General features: G+C 40.8%; 1 protein-coding gene across 2 annotated transcripts in view; it reads left to right on the forward strand.

Annotated features, from left to right (window-relative positions):
• The window catches only part of pappaa (pregnancy-associated plasma protein A, pappalysin 1a), an 803,024-nt gene that overhangs the window by 542,849 nt on the left and 243,647 nt on the right, over window positions 1-16,528 (forward strand). For both annotated transcript variants that reach the window (XR_007935844.1, XM_028809181.2), the window contains exons 11-12: window positions 13,875-13,988; window positions 15,886-16,021. Coding sequence is in view for 1 of the 2 variants with exons in the window: in XM_028809181.2 (XP_028665014.2) it covers window positions 13,875-13,988; window positions 15,886-16,021 (250 nt within the window). In the remaining variant the exon portion in view is untranslated. The remainder of the gene's footprint in view (window positions 1-13,874; window positions 13,989-15,885; window positions 16,022-16,528) is intronic.

Genomic DNA, 16,528 nt, shown 5'->3' on the forward strand with positions numbered 1-16,528 from the left:
GCAGAGAAACACAACTATTCGAGCCATTAAACTGTCTCTCATGTGCATGTGTGTGACTATATACAGTATGTTGTCACGCATGGATGTCGGAGGACTTCTCTTAGCACCAGGGAAAGGTACACAGTAAACCCTCCGAGATGAGAGGGGGGGCTACTGCTAACTTTCTCCTGTTGTTCTGCTTCCCTCACAGCTGCCTGATAAGGGCACTTAACCCCGCCCCTTCCAGAAGCTGTGCTATAAAAGTAGTGCCGGCAAAGAGAAAGGGTCTTTGGCCGAGAGACCGGAATGAGCCACACGGCAGAGCACATGACTCTCAAAAAGATTCCTAAAGAGAAAGAAATCCCTGATCGGGATAGGGCATTAGCTCTATTTTCGTTACTTTTGTTTATTTTGCTTGATTCGTCTCGCGATGATTAAAATGGACAACCTGATTGGTATCCCAACATTTCGACTGTTTCCAGTCTGTCCTTCCACCGCCAAACCACAATGTACAGGTCTGATCAAAATCTGACATTTGGGTGGTTACCTACCAGGTAACGTGTCTGTTTGGTTGGCCAGCTGGCACTCATCTGCCACATCCCCTCAGTTGAAAGCAGATCACAGACATGTTAATAATAATAAAACATTTTATTTATATAGCGCCTTTCCTATGCTCAAGGTGAATACAGTACCTGCCAAATTTCTAACCCTGTCAAATAAGCAAGCCAGCCGATGTGGCTTAAATGTGGCTCTGCTCCTCTTCTGGCAGCACTTCCGGGTGTGAGGGAAGTGCTGCATGCCTAGACTCCGGAGCTGTTCAGGCACCCCCCAGTGGTGGCCACGGGCCTCCGCCAGGTTGAGCTTTTGAGCTCCAATTCCGTAGCCCCGATGTAAACCAAGGGGGCTGCCCTCTCGTGTCCCGGGGGAGAGTCAGCTGGTAGTATGTCCATTCCCCCGGTCTTCTTTTCAAAAGGGCATCCCTTCCGGGCAAAATCCCCAGCCATCAATTACAATATATATATATGGTGGTTATGGGGACCATGGGAAAGTAGCATAGAAGCTCAACCCTATAGGGGCCGTGGTCACCGCCAGGGGGCGCCCAGGTGCCTGTAGAGCCCTAGTCCTCAGCACTTCCGCCACACCCAGAAGCGCTGGGGGGACGAAGACCAGGGACACCCGGAGTGCTTCCAGGTGCACAGCTGGCACTTCTGCCACACCAGGAAGTGCCGGTGGAAGATCATCGGGAGGCACCTGGAGCACATCCGGGATGAGCATAAAAGGAGCCGCTTCCCTCCATTCGATGGCTGGAGTCGGGTGGAAGAAGGATGGAACTCGGAGGACAGGAGAGGAGGCGGACCAGAAAGAGAGAGGCATTGTGACAGAGGCCTGGACTGAGGGTGTTTAGTGCTGTCTGTGTCCAGGCCAGTTCCCACAATATATATATATATATATATATATATATATATATATATATATATATATATATATATATATATATATATGTATATATATATATCCATCCATCCATCCATCCATCCATCCATTTTCCAACCCGCTGAATCCAAACACAGGGTCACGGGGGTCTGCTGGAGCCAATCCCAGTCAACACAGGGCACAAGGTAGGGAACCAATCCCGGGCAGGGTGCCAACCCACCGCAGGACACACACAAACACACCCACACACCAAGCCCACACTAGGGCCAATTTAGAATCACCAATCCACCTAACCTGCATGTCTTTGGACTGTGGGAGGAAACCGGAGCGCCCGGAGGAAACCCACGCAGACACGGGGAGAACATGCAAATTCCACGCAGGATGGACCCGGGAAGCGAACCCGGGTCTCCTAACTGCGAGGCAGCAGCGCTACCACTGCGCCACCGTATGTATATATATATATCCATCCATCCATTTTCCAGCCCACTGAATCCGAACACAGGGTCACGGTGTCTGCTGGAGCCAATCCCAACCAACACAGGGCACAAGGCAGGAACCAATCCCGGGCAAGGTGCCAATCCACCGCAGGACTATATATATTATATATACATATATATGTAAAATCCTAAGCCTAAAAGTGCAACAATTTTATGTGACGTTTTTATGTTACATTTTTTGTCACGCTTTAAATCGGGCTTATTTTAAACCCTACATATATATGTTTGGTATCATTCTTTTCATAATTTATCAAACTTTAATGTGATGTTGTTAGATTTTCAGATTCTTATTCTGTTTTTAAATCATAAACTATAAAATATCAAGGACTCATGTCCTGTGAGACAAGACTTTGTGCCAAGAGATTTAAGCACGCCCGGGGCCGGAAATAAAAGACAAAGAGTAGGACAGCTGCTATACAGGCTTTTAAATGTTCGAAGCACCGCGCGAGATGCAGATCATGTGGCATGGCAGCTACAGCAAGCCAGCAGCTGATCGAGCAAAGAGGAGGTAAAAAAAAAGTATTTGTTTCCCAATGTAGAACTGTTTAAGAGGGGGTTTCGGAGGAGCGACCACGTCTCCTTGGGGTGCGTCCAGCCCCACTCTTCATAATGCGAGTGGCAGTGACGTGAAGTGGCTGGCACGTAGTGCAGAAAAGGGGGGTTGGTGAGCGAAGTGAGCAGGGAGTAAGCCTCCTAGTATATATATATATATATATATATATATATATATATATATATATATATATATATATATATATATATATATATATATATATATGAGGGACTTTCACAAAGTTTCCGCACTTTTATATTTTTGTTGGAAACGGTGAAGGTGGGAGGAGTAGTAATTGGGCATTAAAAATTTGGTATGATGCTGGGAAAATTGCATCGCAAAGGAAAGTGAGTATGTAGAAAAGTGATGTAATTTGTTTTTGAAATTCTTAATAAACAGAGTTAAAAAAAAGTGCGGAAAATTTTTGAACATCTCTATATGCATTGAATTAACCAAGTTAAATGTAAATGTAATTAAATGAGAGCAAGCATACTTTAGTATTCAATCTTCTTTGTGATATAACTGTAATAAAGCACTAATTTGTGCCAAATTGAAAGCAGGGTCTGAACACATTAATATCATGTAGGCTTTCAGGCTATACTGGTGTAGAATGTTTGAGTTTTTATCCATGAGGGTCTCATTTGTTTGTATTTTGACTTTCTTTGGACTGGTTTTTCCTCTTGTCACTCTTGGGATTGTTATGACATTGACATCACCTTTCCACTATTTCAGCAACATTCCATTGCTAGTCTCCTGATCGCTAGCATTGTGACGCGTAACATCATCAAGTAAATCTTTTAAAAATAGTGGCCTGTTAACTCTTTTACCCACATACTAGATCTCTAGCTCTAATCTCTTAACTTTGTCAGTTCTGCGAAGAGCAGCTCTAACAACACGTCTTGCAGTCCACGGAAAGAAGGCTGTAATACTGGACACGTGAGCAGCAGTTACGATTATTATTAAAAGAATGATGTGAAAATGGATAAATAACTTGTACGTTTACTGTATGTGCTTCTATGTACGCATGTAACTTGCATGCTTAAACATTTATTATGTATGTACTTTAATGCTTCCGTAATTCCATATTGAATGAAATAACATACTGTATTTAAGCAGCAAATATATCCCTGTAGCACCACAAAAGGGCCTGACAACCACTGGGACAGTGACTCCTGAGATATCTGGAGCCTTGGGATTCAATGACAAAAGGATCTAGTCTTTTTTTTACAGTGCTCAATATGTACTTATGACATCATAGAGTGCCCACGAGAAGGTGGCCAGCCATTTGGCCCGGGTCACCACAACTGTGACTGTTAAGGCCAACCATGGACCCCCAGTGGTTTATCTTCTCCTGCAATGTTGCTGACTGCAGTTTTTGTTTTCCTCTTCTCTACAGTCAGAAGGTCCTATCTCAGTTACAACTTTAAGGGATTTAAAAGTGTCATGTTGTATGTTAGTCAGATTTCACAAAGTGTTTAATATACGTAAATGTATGGTTTTGCTATTTGCTGTTAATGCTTTGTAGTTGTGGAATTGTATACACACTGTGAGCCTGTACTCAGTAGGGAGGGTCCATTTGGAGCTTCATGTGGGATGGACGAAAGTTGCCCCTTATTGTTCATAGTGGCTTAGACTTCACTATCCGTAGAGGGGTGGGGTCCCTTCAGTGTCCAGTGCACACATCCCTAGAGTAGCACAAACAGCACCCCTTTGTGACTATACCATGGACTTTAAGGAGCACGTTGTCCTTGGTATCTTTAGCATGTGCATTTTTACTTGTAGAAGCGACACCCAGTGGGTAACATCGCATACTCAGTATCATCAGAGGTCAACGACTGGCAGGGGGGGTGCCCCTCTTAGTGTCTGGAGCACATGCCCCTTCAATAATATAACCGGCACCCCTTTGTGTATATCTCAAAACTTTTAAGGAGTGAGCACCTCTTGGCATATGGAGCATGTACACTATTATTTTCATAAATGGTGTCCAGCAGGTAACATCATACACTCAATATTATCAGAGGTTGATAAAAAGTCCCCCTCAGAGTCCAGAGCACTCACCCCATAGTAGCACAAACATCGGCCATTTGGACTTTACTTATAGTAATGGTCCCCAGCGGGTAACAACGCACACTCAGTATCATCAGACTGGAAGGGGGTGTCCCGAGCACGTGCCTCGTCAGTAGCACAAACAGCGCCTTCTTTGTGTATATACCATAAATTGTAAGGAGTGCATGCCCCCTGGTGTACAGAGCGTGCACACTTTTACTTTCATAAACAGCGCCCAGCGGGTAACAGTGCCCATTCAGAATCATCAGAGTTTGACAACCTATCCCCCAGATGATGCTGCCCTAGACGGCTAACCCATGTCACTTAATGGATTGATGGGCTCTAACTACTATACAAAAATAGACTGAAATTATAAGAATAAGTTCCGGTGGACCTCTTATAATGCGGTCTGCTTACTTCCTGTTCACTTGAGTGTTGTAATCCATAACACTTCAATATACTTCAATAAAGTACAAAAGATTGAAAAAAAGCAATAAATACTTCCTTATGTATATCATTCTGACTAAACACTCTGTCTTCATTAGGAATTAGTTTTCCTTGCATTTCTGTAATTTCTCCATCATTATAATGTTGTGGCGCACCATTTGAGAAGCACTGCTTTAGAGCAAGTAACATATGCTTGGCCTTGTGTAAAAACTAGAGACGATAAACACATTTCAAAAATATCTAAAGTTTACCAAGCAATGGAGATGGTCGAAAGGGCACACGTGCTGGCACACCAAGTTGTACTACGAAGCTGAGCGCAATAATAGATAGATAGATAGATAGATAGATAGATAGATAGATAGATAGATAGATAGATAGATAGATAGATAGATAGATAGATAGATAGATAGATAGATAGATAGATAGATAGATAGATAGATATGAAAGGCACTATATATAATAGATAGATAGATAGATAGATAGATAGATAGATAGATAGATAGATAGATAGATAGATAGATAGATAGATAGATAGATAGATAGATAGATATGAAAGGCACTATATAATAGATAGATAGATAGATAGATAGATAGATAGATAGATAGATAGATAGATAGATAGATAGATAGATAGATAGATAGATAGATAGATAGATAGATAGATAGATAGATAGATAGATAGATAGAAAGGCAATTCAGAGAGAGACCCCTTAGCAGGAAGGTTGGGCGTGCAGTGGATGTCAAAAAGAAGGGGGTCAATACAATACAATACACAGAACAGAACAAATCCTCAATACAGTATAAAAATAAAAATTTGAGAAAATGGAATCTGTTCTAGTAATTTTGTTAGAGATCCTAAAGAATGATAAGCATGGTTGAAAGGAAGGGTATCACACCCTAAAGCATGGCCATGGCACAAACTAGAAAGATGGATAGATAGATAGATAGATAGATAGATAGATAGATAGATAGATAGATAGATAGATAGATAGATAGATAGATAGATAGATAGATAGATAGATAGATATGAAAGGCACTATATAATAGATAGATATGAAAGGCACTATATGATAGATAGATAGATAGATAGATAGATAGATAGATAGATAGATAGATAGATAGATAGATAGATAGATAGATAGATAGATAGATATGAAAGGCACTATATGATAGATAGATAGATAGATAGATAGATAGATAGATAGATAGATAGATAGATAGATAGATAGATAGATAGATAGATAGATAGATAGATAGATAGATATGTAATATTAGAAAAACAAAATTAAATTAAAGAGTGATAAAAATGCAGGTATAACAGACAGTAACTTTGTATAATGTTAACGTTTACTCCCCCAGATGGAACTGAAGAGTCGCATAGTGTTCTGTAGCTTTATGCTGCTCACTACTGGGAGTATGCCGTACATATCGTAGATCGTGTAAGGATTTTAGTGTTAGGAGCCTTCGTTTCTCCATTCTAACTGTGATTCTAGTTTAATGTTTTGGCTTCTGCTGTTTTGAATTTAGCATGTTTTAGACTACGCCTTTCCCTACTTCTTTTATTCTTTCATTACGTTATTTAATTTTCCTTTTTCTGACTTTCGGCATTCAACACAACAGGCTTGTCCATCCGATTCACTGAGATTGTCAAAAATAACATGAAGTGGAGATTTGATGTTCCTAAAGTCCTCCTCTCCACACACAACTTGGCCTTTGCCTACTCCTTTTATTCTTTTCAGTATATTTTTTAATTTTCCAATTCAATCTTTTGGTAGTCGCTGTCTTCATAACATTTGGTTCCTGCCATGTTTTCCTTTCCTTTTTCTTACCTGCAAGTTGCGAGATGCATTCATTTCTTAATTTGGACTTACAATCTTTAACTTTAATGTAATAAATATTTCCAAGTAGTTGGTGTAGTTTTGAGTAGTGAGAAAAGCGCTATATAAATGCAAAGAATTATTATTATTATTGTTGCTTGTTTGAGGCCTGCTGAGGTGGGTTGATTTCCAATTCCCTTACATTGTATGCTTGTATTGCTGTTTTTTTGGACTTCACCAGGATATTTTAAATACACCAGTTAAATGAAAATTCATAGTATTATGATATGGGAAGAACAAAGATGATCCGGAACCATGGACAACGTAGGAGCACCACTCAAGGAATGACTGAGAGATTCAAACATGGCATTCTGAAACTGCAGCTAACCAGAAGTGCTAACCATTGCGTCTCCTATTTTGAAACTAAATAATCCAAATTAGCTCAGAACATTAGAACAGTTTTGATGAGAACAGGTCATTCAACACAACAGGCTTGTCAATCCTATTCATCAAGATTGTCCAAAATAACATGAAGTCGAGATTTGAAGGTTCGGTACTTTTCTATTATCGTGACGTAAATCGGTGGGGCTGCCGCCCCCACTGTCTTCCACTGAGAGTAATGGATGTGCAGCACGCCATGTTGACAGTTAATTCCTTGCCTCTAATCTTTTCACGTTATCTCTTTGATAGTGCAGTGTACCCAGGAACAATGAAAATTTGGGAACTACCAACCAGCGAGGAGACATCCGTGTCCCTTCTTCAGGACACAGGTATTCTTCCTATAGAAAGGCACTGCCCCCGAAACCACCCTATGAAATTATATTTCTTCAACCAGGTAAAGTGGAGGTGCTTCAGGAAAACTTGCCGCACAAGTGTCACCATCCGACAAGGGAACTGGCTGGAGAATTCCCGATTATCATTCTCGACTGTGGTTCGGCTCATTTATTTGTGGTGTGAGGATCTAATGTCAGTAAAATGGTGCGAAAACCAATTAGATATGGCGAAGAGAACTATAGTTGACTGGAATAACTATATGCAGGAAGTTTGCACATGGGACGTCAGTCGTTGCGAGAGGACACAAATTGGAGGCAAAGGACTATGCGTTGACATCAGCGAAAGTTTATCCAACATGCCGGGTGAGGAGGGAGGCCCCACTGATTTACGTCACGAGAATAGACACATACCGAAGGTTCCTTAAAGTCCTACTCTTCACCACATTACTTGGTAATTTATTCCATGTGTTCATGGTTTATTGCATGAAGAAAAACTCTCTAACATTTTTGCGAGATCTGACCTTAACAAGTCTCCAGCTATGTCCCCGTATCCTTGTTGCAGGATTTATTTTAAAGTAACAACCGGTATCTGCTGTAATAATTTGTCTCGTAATCTGAAACACTTTGAACGTGTCACCTCTCAATCTTCAGTTTCTCCTCAGATCCTAATTAGTTATTGTGGAACAGACCTCCTTTATTTCAAAGCGGAATTCCTAATACATTTATAAAATGGTAAAGATATGATGAGCCGCTGGCCTGATTTTGCTTGCATATTGCTCAACACATCCTGCTTCCTAGAAACGATTATTTATTCAGAATGAGCTGTGACTTCACTGCCATGTACAGGTACATATCCTTTCTTTTTTTTTTATAACATTCTATGATACATTAAACAGCACTTTGGAAAGAACATTTTCTGCCTTCTCGGTGAGGCCTAATGGAATACACTCTGCAAACACGGTGAAGTTCATGAATTGTGTATGGTTTACACAGAGAGTGCCTTCATGGAGTGACTCACACAGCGGTCCGGTATAATGCTGAGCCCCGCTGTGAGATGAAGTAATAGAATGAAATCGCCATTGTGCAGCAGGGAGCATCACACCATGACTTGCCGAGGCTAAGGATCATTAAAAATGATGAGGCTGCGTCAACTGCCTTTCCAGATTTTATTTTAGTGTTGTACACGGCTGCATTTTATTGATATAACATCAGGAGAATTGCGTGAGGTTTTTTTGGACATCAGCATTTGAAAAGCAATATTTTATTCTACACAGTGAGTTGAAATGCTTTGCTACGTGTTGCGTCCTCTTCCCACGTGAAGTGACTAAAGCCACAGTGAAGGCATGAGCAGTGACAATCAGAGACGTGTACCGTGTTTGGAAAATTCACAAAAATGAAACACAACAAATTTGACCATGACAGTTTGTTTTCCACTGTCTAAAAATTAAAAAGAGGCATATAAACTTTATAGGTCTCAGATCGATTAGGTCATTTTTTTGCATAATTAGTTCAGAAATTCACTGTAAATGTTTTTGCCTTCTTGTTTTTTTGGATTAGTTAATGGCTGGCAGGGGTTCTCCAGCATTTTAAAATGTGAAGCCTATATTTAGTATGTATTGAGGGGGCTGGTCTTAAAGTATCATGTTTTGATTATGTTTTCTCTTTGGGTGGTACATACAGTGATAAACAGTTGCATCACGGCTCCAGAGGTTTGGGTGGAACTTTTGTGACCCAGGCATTATCTGTGTCGAGTCTGCATGTTCTCCCCATGTTTTTGTGGGGGGATTACTTCCTCTCACTCCCAAATCCCAAAGATGTTCATGGTTGGTTCTCTGGCAACTCAAATGTGACACATGCAGGAAAGTGAAGAGTTGGGGCACATGAAGACAAACCCTATATATATATATATACAGTATATATACTGTATACCCCTGCTCGCTTCACTCACCAACCCTCGGCCTGCTCTACGCGCCAGCCACTTTGTGTCTCTGCCACTAGCGTATGTGGATTTCACTTTCACCAAACAACAAATCTTTTAATTCATTGGGAAGAAACACTACTTTTCCCTGATGGCAACACAAATTAGGCGATCTACAAGTCTCCGACTTAAAGTTTAAAGCCGAACAATAAGTACATACTTCTGTCATATCACCTATGTCCATATATTCAATCTCTTTTCGCTGTTCTGTTATTTCATTGTTAGCGTTAATGCGATCTTTACTGTCAGTTTTTTGAGACTTTCGAATTTTAACACTTTCATAATCTCTAACCTGCTCTGCATGTGTATCGCACCATCATTTTTGAACCTCTTTACAATGTTCTACTTTGTCTTCTGCTCTTTGTCTTTTGTTTCCAACCCCACTTGGAGCTGAGAATGCAGGAACTGTGTCTGACAATAGCATTTGAATGAATGAGAAGTGATTGGATCGTGGGTGTGGTTGTAAATGCTTGGGAGGAGGGCGGAACTTGTCAAAATCTCTTGGCAAAAAGTCTCGTCTTGCAGCGCCTGAAATTATCTCTTGCATGAGTTAAAATTATCTCCAAGAAAGTCTCATATCAGGATTTCCTTTTATAATAGAGAGAAATATATATATATATCTGTATGTTGTGACAGATTATGGTCTCGTGACCCCTTGAACCCTCAGACTGGATGTCAGACACCACATAAAAGTCCAAATAATAGTTTTATTATTAATAATAATAATAAATTGTGCACAAAACACCCTCCACTCCACAATACTCAAATAATAATAATTCCTATAAACAAATACCAATCCTCCACTCCCAGACGCGTTGCCACCCTTCCACCCAGCTCAGCTCAACGTCTGGGAGTTCCCATCGTCCTTTTATATTCCCTGACCCGGAAGTGTTTCTGCCCAATCAGTCCACAGTTCCTTATTCCTTCTGGCTCAGGGCAAACAGTCCTTTTCTTCAACCCGGGAGCACATCGTATCTTCCTGTCACGTGACCATGACGTACTCCCGGGTTATAGGGCACATAAGAGCCTCCGAGTCCTCCTACGGCGACTCCTGGTGGCCCCCAAGGTATCCAGCCGGGCTGCGTACAAAAACTACATAATACATGAGGCCCTGCTGGAACTTGGGGCACGTCCACGCTGCTGTGAGAGCTCCTCCTGGCGGCCTGGGGGTGAGGGCCGGAGTAAATCCTTCACAATATATATATATATAAATATGTATATATAGTAAGGTTTCTAAACTCTTTTGGGGCTCCTCCCAATGGGACGATATGCCGAAGGGTGTCCCAAAGTGCGATCGTCATGTGTGTATAGGAGAGTGGTAGCTCCCGCTACAATAAATTACCATGCTGTTCCTGTTTCACGCTGAATAAAGCTGGTTTTGCTAAAGTACTGAGACTCAGCCTCATGTTTTGGGGTGCAAAGCAGGGACTCACACATCACAATCTTCTTATATAATACACTACCGTGGCTGTTCGTTTGTCTGTCCAGGATTTTAAATCACCTGTAGCTCGCAAACCGTTTCACCTATTGACTTGAAATTTGGTACACATATACTATGCGACGTCTACTATCCCCTTTCGGGGTGATGATTTTATTACTCTTTTTATTTTTATTTTATTTTACTGTAAAATCAACTCTCAGTAGCGCAGCAGGGTGGCCGTGCGGCGCATGCGTACGGGCGCCATTCTCATTCCCTACCACCTTCACTAATCATTCTTGAGGTAGATTGAAGACTTAAGTGCCAGATTAAGTGAAAGATTAAAGAAAATGTACTAAGTAATTGCAAGACAAAAACTAACTTAATCAGTTTTAACGTGAAAAGATAAAAGAGAAGCAGTGAGCCGCTAGGGTGGAAAAAAGAAGAGCTGCTCAGGAAGCAGCAAGCACATCAACCTCCGAGCAAACGAATGGTAAACGTACAGAGAAAGAGGATAAAGAGTAACTAGGAATGAAGCCAAGTGTATTCACTGCACGTTACTGTGCAGTGCGCCATTACTGGTATGTATAAAGTGCATCCGGAAAGTATTCACAGCGCATCACTTTTTCCACATTTTGTTATGTTACAGCCTTATTCCAAAATGGATTAAATTCATTTTTTCCTCAGAATTCTACACACAACACCCCATAATGGCAACGTGAAAAAGTTTACTTGAGGTTTTTGCAAATTTATTAAAAATAAAAAAATTGAGAAAATTGGGACGAAAATTGCATGCCATAGTGAAAAGCAATCGATCGTTTGGTTGATATGTTTTTAATAATGACACGATAAAACAAGTATAGATAGATAGATAGATAGATAGATAGATAGATAGATAGATAGATAGATAGATAGATAGATAGATAGATAGATAGATAGATAGATAGATAGATAGATAGATAGATAGATAGATAGATAATAAAAGCATTATACTGTATAATAGATAGATAATGGCACTCAGTTTTGTTTTCATTCTCTCCTCCACTACGACCTCCAGAAAGGCCAGCGAAGTGTCCTATAACTGAATCTGCTCTATTAATGAACTTGTTGATTTGGTCGGTCCCTCTTGAAGTGATGTTACCAGCCCAGCACACCACACATTGGCCATCAGAGAGTTGTAGACGATGTGAAGGATTTCACTACCCATATTAAGGGGATGCAGACTCCTAAGGAAAAAGAGCCTGCTCTACCCTTTCTTACATAGTGCCACTGTTTTATGAGACAAGTCCAAACTGTCATTGATGTAGATCCCCAAGTGTACCAGGTGTACCACCTCTACATCCACTAAATACATCTCATAAGTACAGAATCATCTGAGAATTTCTGCAATTGACATAACTGGATATTATATTTAAAGTCAGAGGTGTACAAAGTGAAGAGACAAGGAGGCAGGACTGACCTAAGGAAGAACAGCCAGCTCTGCCCTTTCTTATTTAACTCTTCTATGCTATGTGACCCTGCGGTGGGTTGGCACCCTGCCCAGGATTGTTTCCTGCCTTGTGCCCTGTGTTGGCTGGGATTGGCTCCAGCAGACCCCCGTGACCCTGTGTTCGGATTCAGCGGGTTGGAAAATGGATGGATGGATGGATGCTATGTGACCAGTCCATAGCATGACAGTCCATGTCATTGATGTGGACTCCCTCTAGTGCACTATCTCTACACCCACTCACTAAGTTGTGACGGACATAGTGGCTCTTTGGTGAGGTGAAAGTCAATAAGGAGTTTCTCAGTTTTGATTTTTTTTTGCAAGACTTTAAACAAATCCAAATCATATTATGTGATATCATCTACTATTAAATTCTGCTCCATACTTGTTTTATTTTTTATACTGTATTGAGGATTTGTTCTGTTCTGTTCTGTGTATTGTACTGTATTGTATTGACCCCCTTCTTTTTGACACCCACTGCACACCCAACCTACCTGGATAGGGGTCTCTCTTTGAACTGCCTTTCCCAAGGTTTCCTCCATTGTTTCCCTACAAGGATTTTTTTGGGAGTTTTTCCTTGTCTTCTTAGAGAGTCAAGGCTGGGGGGCTGTTAAGAGGCAGGGCCTGTTAAAGCCCATTGCAGCATTTCTTGAGTGATTTGGGGCTATACAAAATTAAATTGTGGGCACAATACATAGAAAACAAAGGCAGTGTGCTCTGTGGTTTACTCTGTCAAGTAGGAGTTAGCATATCGTAATCTCTTGGACCTATAGCGTCAGTTTTTCCGGATTTGACTTATACAACCGACATTATAACATATGGGAAATTATACAGTAAAATCAAGCCACGACTTATCCGCGGGAGAACTAAAAATGTGAGTATATATGGTATTCCAATTTTCCTTCCACCTACCAAAAGACTGCGGATTTTCAAAGGGTCTCCCAAGATTGTCAGAATGTGTGGCCACTGTGATAGACAAGTCAGGAAGCCCAAAGCTGTCAGGTCAAACTCCAGTCCATTTGAGAAAGCAACTTTATGTTTATAACGTGACTGATCAAAAACCTTGCTGCCTGTGTGAGCATCTTCTTGTTACATGAAGCACAATCACACTGGATTAATGGTCTCCCTAGGCCTCAGAAAGTGAAGTTTGAACCAGGAACATTGTGCTTTCAAGCGCAGTGCTTGTTCCCTTCGACCACTCTGCCTATGAGGTGAACACCCGCCAGTACTTGTGGTTTGACCGTGTTTGGTTTCCGATTTGTGTTTTTATTTTTAATCATCACATCTTGCCTGAACAAGGGGGCTGAGTTGCCTCGAAAGCTTACATATTGTAATCTTTTTAGTTAGCCAGTAAAAGGTGTCATTTTGCTTGACTTTTCTCTATTTTTAATCATGTATATAAAAACCTTTTTGTGATTTGTTTTTGTAATATTGTGCTTCTTTTCAGGTTTGCCAGAGCAAAGTCTTTGAGCTGACGGAGAGAGTTTCTCAGTACTCCTGGTTCCCTTGCCCAGAGGCGCTTCAGCAGCAGTCCTCAATGGTCTCCCAGTTCTGGATGAAGGTACAGGGTCGAGAAAGGGGGCTTCTCATTTACACCGTCGGATCAAATAGACCTCCTTATGCTGGCAGACCTGTGTGTACTTCACAGTTTAACCAGATCATGTGTCTTGAAAGGCGCTGTGGCCAAGTAGCAAACCATAACGACCTCTGGTGACACTCTATAAATCATGTGTTTATGACTCCCGAGAACCCCACTAAGCAGCCCACTAGGACAACATCTGATGGTCTACAAGTGGAAACAGCTGCCTTTTTGAGGAGAGGAAGAAGAAGATCTTACATTTAGAAATCACTGCCAGGAAAGCTCAAACAACTTTCTTTTTTTTTCAATTGTACAAACCCACACATTTTTACCGCTTTGTTTGTCAGATTTACTATATTAGTATGCAGCGTGCAAAGATAGAAGCCAGCATGGTGGTGTACTGGTTAATGCTGCAGCTTCTCAGCTCCAGAGTTCTAAGTTCAAATCCTGTGTCCTGACATTTCCTGTGTGTAGCTTACATGTCCACCAAGATATGCAGGTTAGGTCATTCCAAATAGGCATTGACAGAGGTGGACCCATAGAAAGAAGGGTGCCATATCCAGAGCTGAATTCTGCCTTGCATTCAGTCTTGCCAGTGTAAGATTCTCCCTCCTGTGACCCAGAATAGGAATAAATGGAAACAAGGAGGTAGCCTCCTTACTGTTACATTTTTTCTCGAAAATCTACACTCAATAAATCATAATGACAAAGTGACAATGTGTCTTCGGAAAACTCTACAAATTTATTAAAAAATGCAAAATAAAATCTCTCCTTCACATAAGTATTCAGACCCTTTGCTGTGGCACTTCAAATTGTGCTCAGGTGTATCCTGTGTGCTTTAATTCTTCATGTGATGTTTCTAAAACCTGATTGGAGTCCACTTGTGTCAAGATTAATTGATTGGACATCCTTTATGAAGACACGCCCCTGTGTAGAGAAGGTCCCAAAATCCACACTGCATGTTGGAACAAAACCCAAGTCATGAAGTCCAAGGAACTCTCTGTAGATCTCTGTGATCAAACTGTGGTAAGGCATAGATCAGGACAATGGTATAAAATTGTCGTAATCATTGAGTATTCCCAGGAGCACAATGGCCTCAATAATTGTGAACTGGAAGAAGTTTAGAACATTAGAACAATCTAGACGAGAACAGGCCATTCAGTCCAGCAATAGCTTTCCAGGCCTATCCACTTATTTCTTCCAAAAAAACATCAAGTTGATTTTTGAAAGTCCCTAAAGTCTTACTGTCTACCACACTACTTGGTCACTTATCCCAAGTGTCTATCATTGTTTTGTGTAGAGAAAAACTTCCTAATGTTTGTACGAAATTTCCCCTTAACAAGTTTCCAACTGTGTCCACGTGTTCTTGATGAACTCATTTTAAAGTCACAGTCTTGATCCATTGGACTAATTCCCTTCATAATTTTAAACACTTCAATCATGTCACCTCTTAATCTTATTTTGCTTAAAAGTTTAGATTCTTCCTGAGGTTGGCCATGCAGCCAAATTGAGTAACTAGGTGAGAAGAGCCTTGGTGCAGGGAGGTGACCAAGAACCCAAAGGTTATTCTAACAGAGATTTAGATTTCATCTGCTGAGATGATGAGAATGTTTCAGAAAGATGACCATCTTATCAGCGCTGAATTAATCAGGCACATATGACATTGGTGTTTTAGGTAATTAGTGAAATCTCCACTGGCCTAATTTGAATATGAGTAGGTGGGTATGTGGGTGGCATGGACTAGTGCCCCATCCATGGCTGCTCCTACTCTTGAATCTGAAATGGACTGAGCAGGTTTGAGAATGTTATGTTAAGTATTATGGTTTACTGTATTTAGCGTTCACATGAATTGAATTAAATGCTTGTGTATCTCTGACAGGCATTTTTTAGCCAGCCAATGGTGGCTGCCGCAGTGATCATTCACTTGTCTGCTGATGGAACCAGCTTTATGGACCAGAGTCAGAAGACTATGACCGTTAAGTTGATTGATACCAAGGATCAAGTACATGATTTGGGTAAGAGGAAATTTGTTGACCTTTATTCTGTCAGTGTATAATTGTAAAGTATCAGGGATATGGAATGAAAGGATTTTTATGGATAAATCAGTGCAACAAGTCCAACTTTATTTTCAGATTCAAAATGGAGCATACAAATAAACACACAAATACAACAATAAAAGTATGGTATCTGAAGTATTCAAGTGGTCACTAAGGGATTCACTGTCCATCATACACCTTAAAGAACATTAGCAGAATTATGATGAATACAGGTCATTCACCCCAACAAGCTCATCCATCCCATTCACCTAGATTGTGTAAAATAATGTCACTTCGAGATCTGAAGGTCTTAATTGTCCAATTCTCTATAACACTACTTGGTAATTTATTCCACGTGTCTCTGTTTTTATGTGTGAAGGCATTTGTATTGCTCTTAACAAGTTTCCAACCAGAAGCCATATCACATGCACTTCAGAAGAGGTCATCCACCTGAAGCTAAGCATGTTCAGGCCCAGCCCGTAGCTG

The sequence above is a fragment of the Erpetoichthys calabaricus genome, chromosome 9, assembly GCF_900747795.2.
Source record: "Erpetoichthys calabaricus chromosome 9, fErpCal1.3, whole genome shotgun sequence".
Taxonomy (NCBI): Eukaryota; Metazoa; Chordata; class Cladistia; order Polypteriformes; family Polypteridae; genus Erpetoichthys; species Erpetoichthys calabaricus.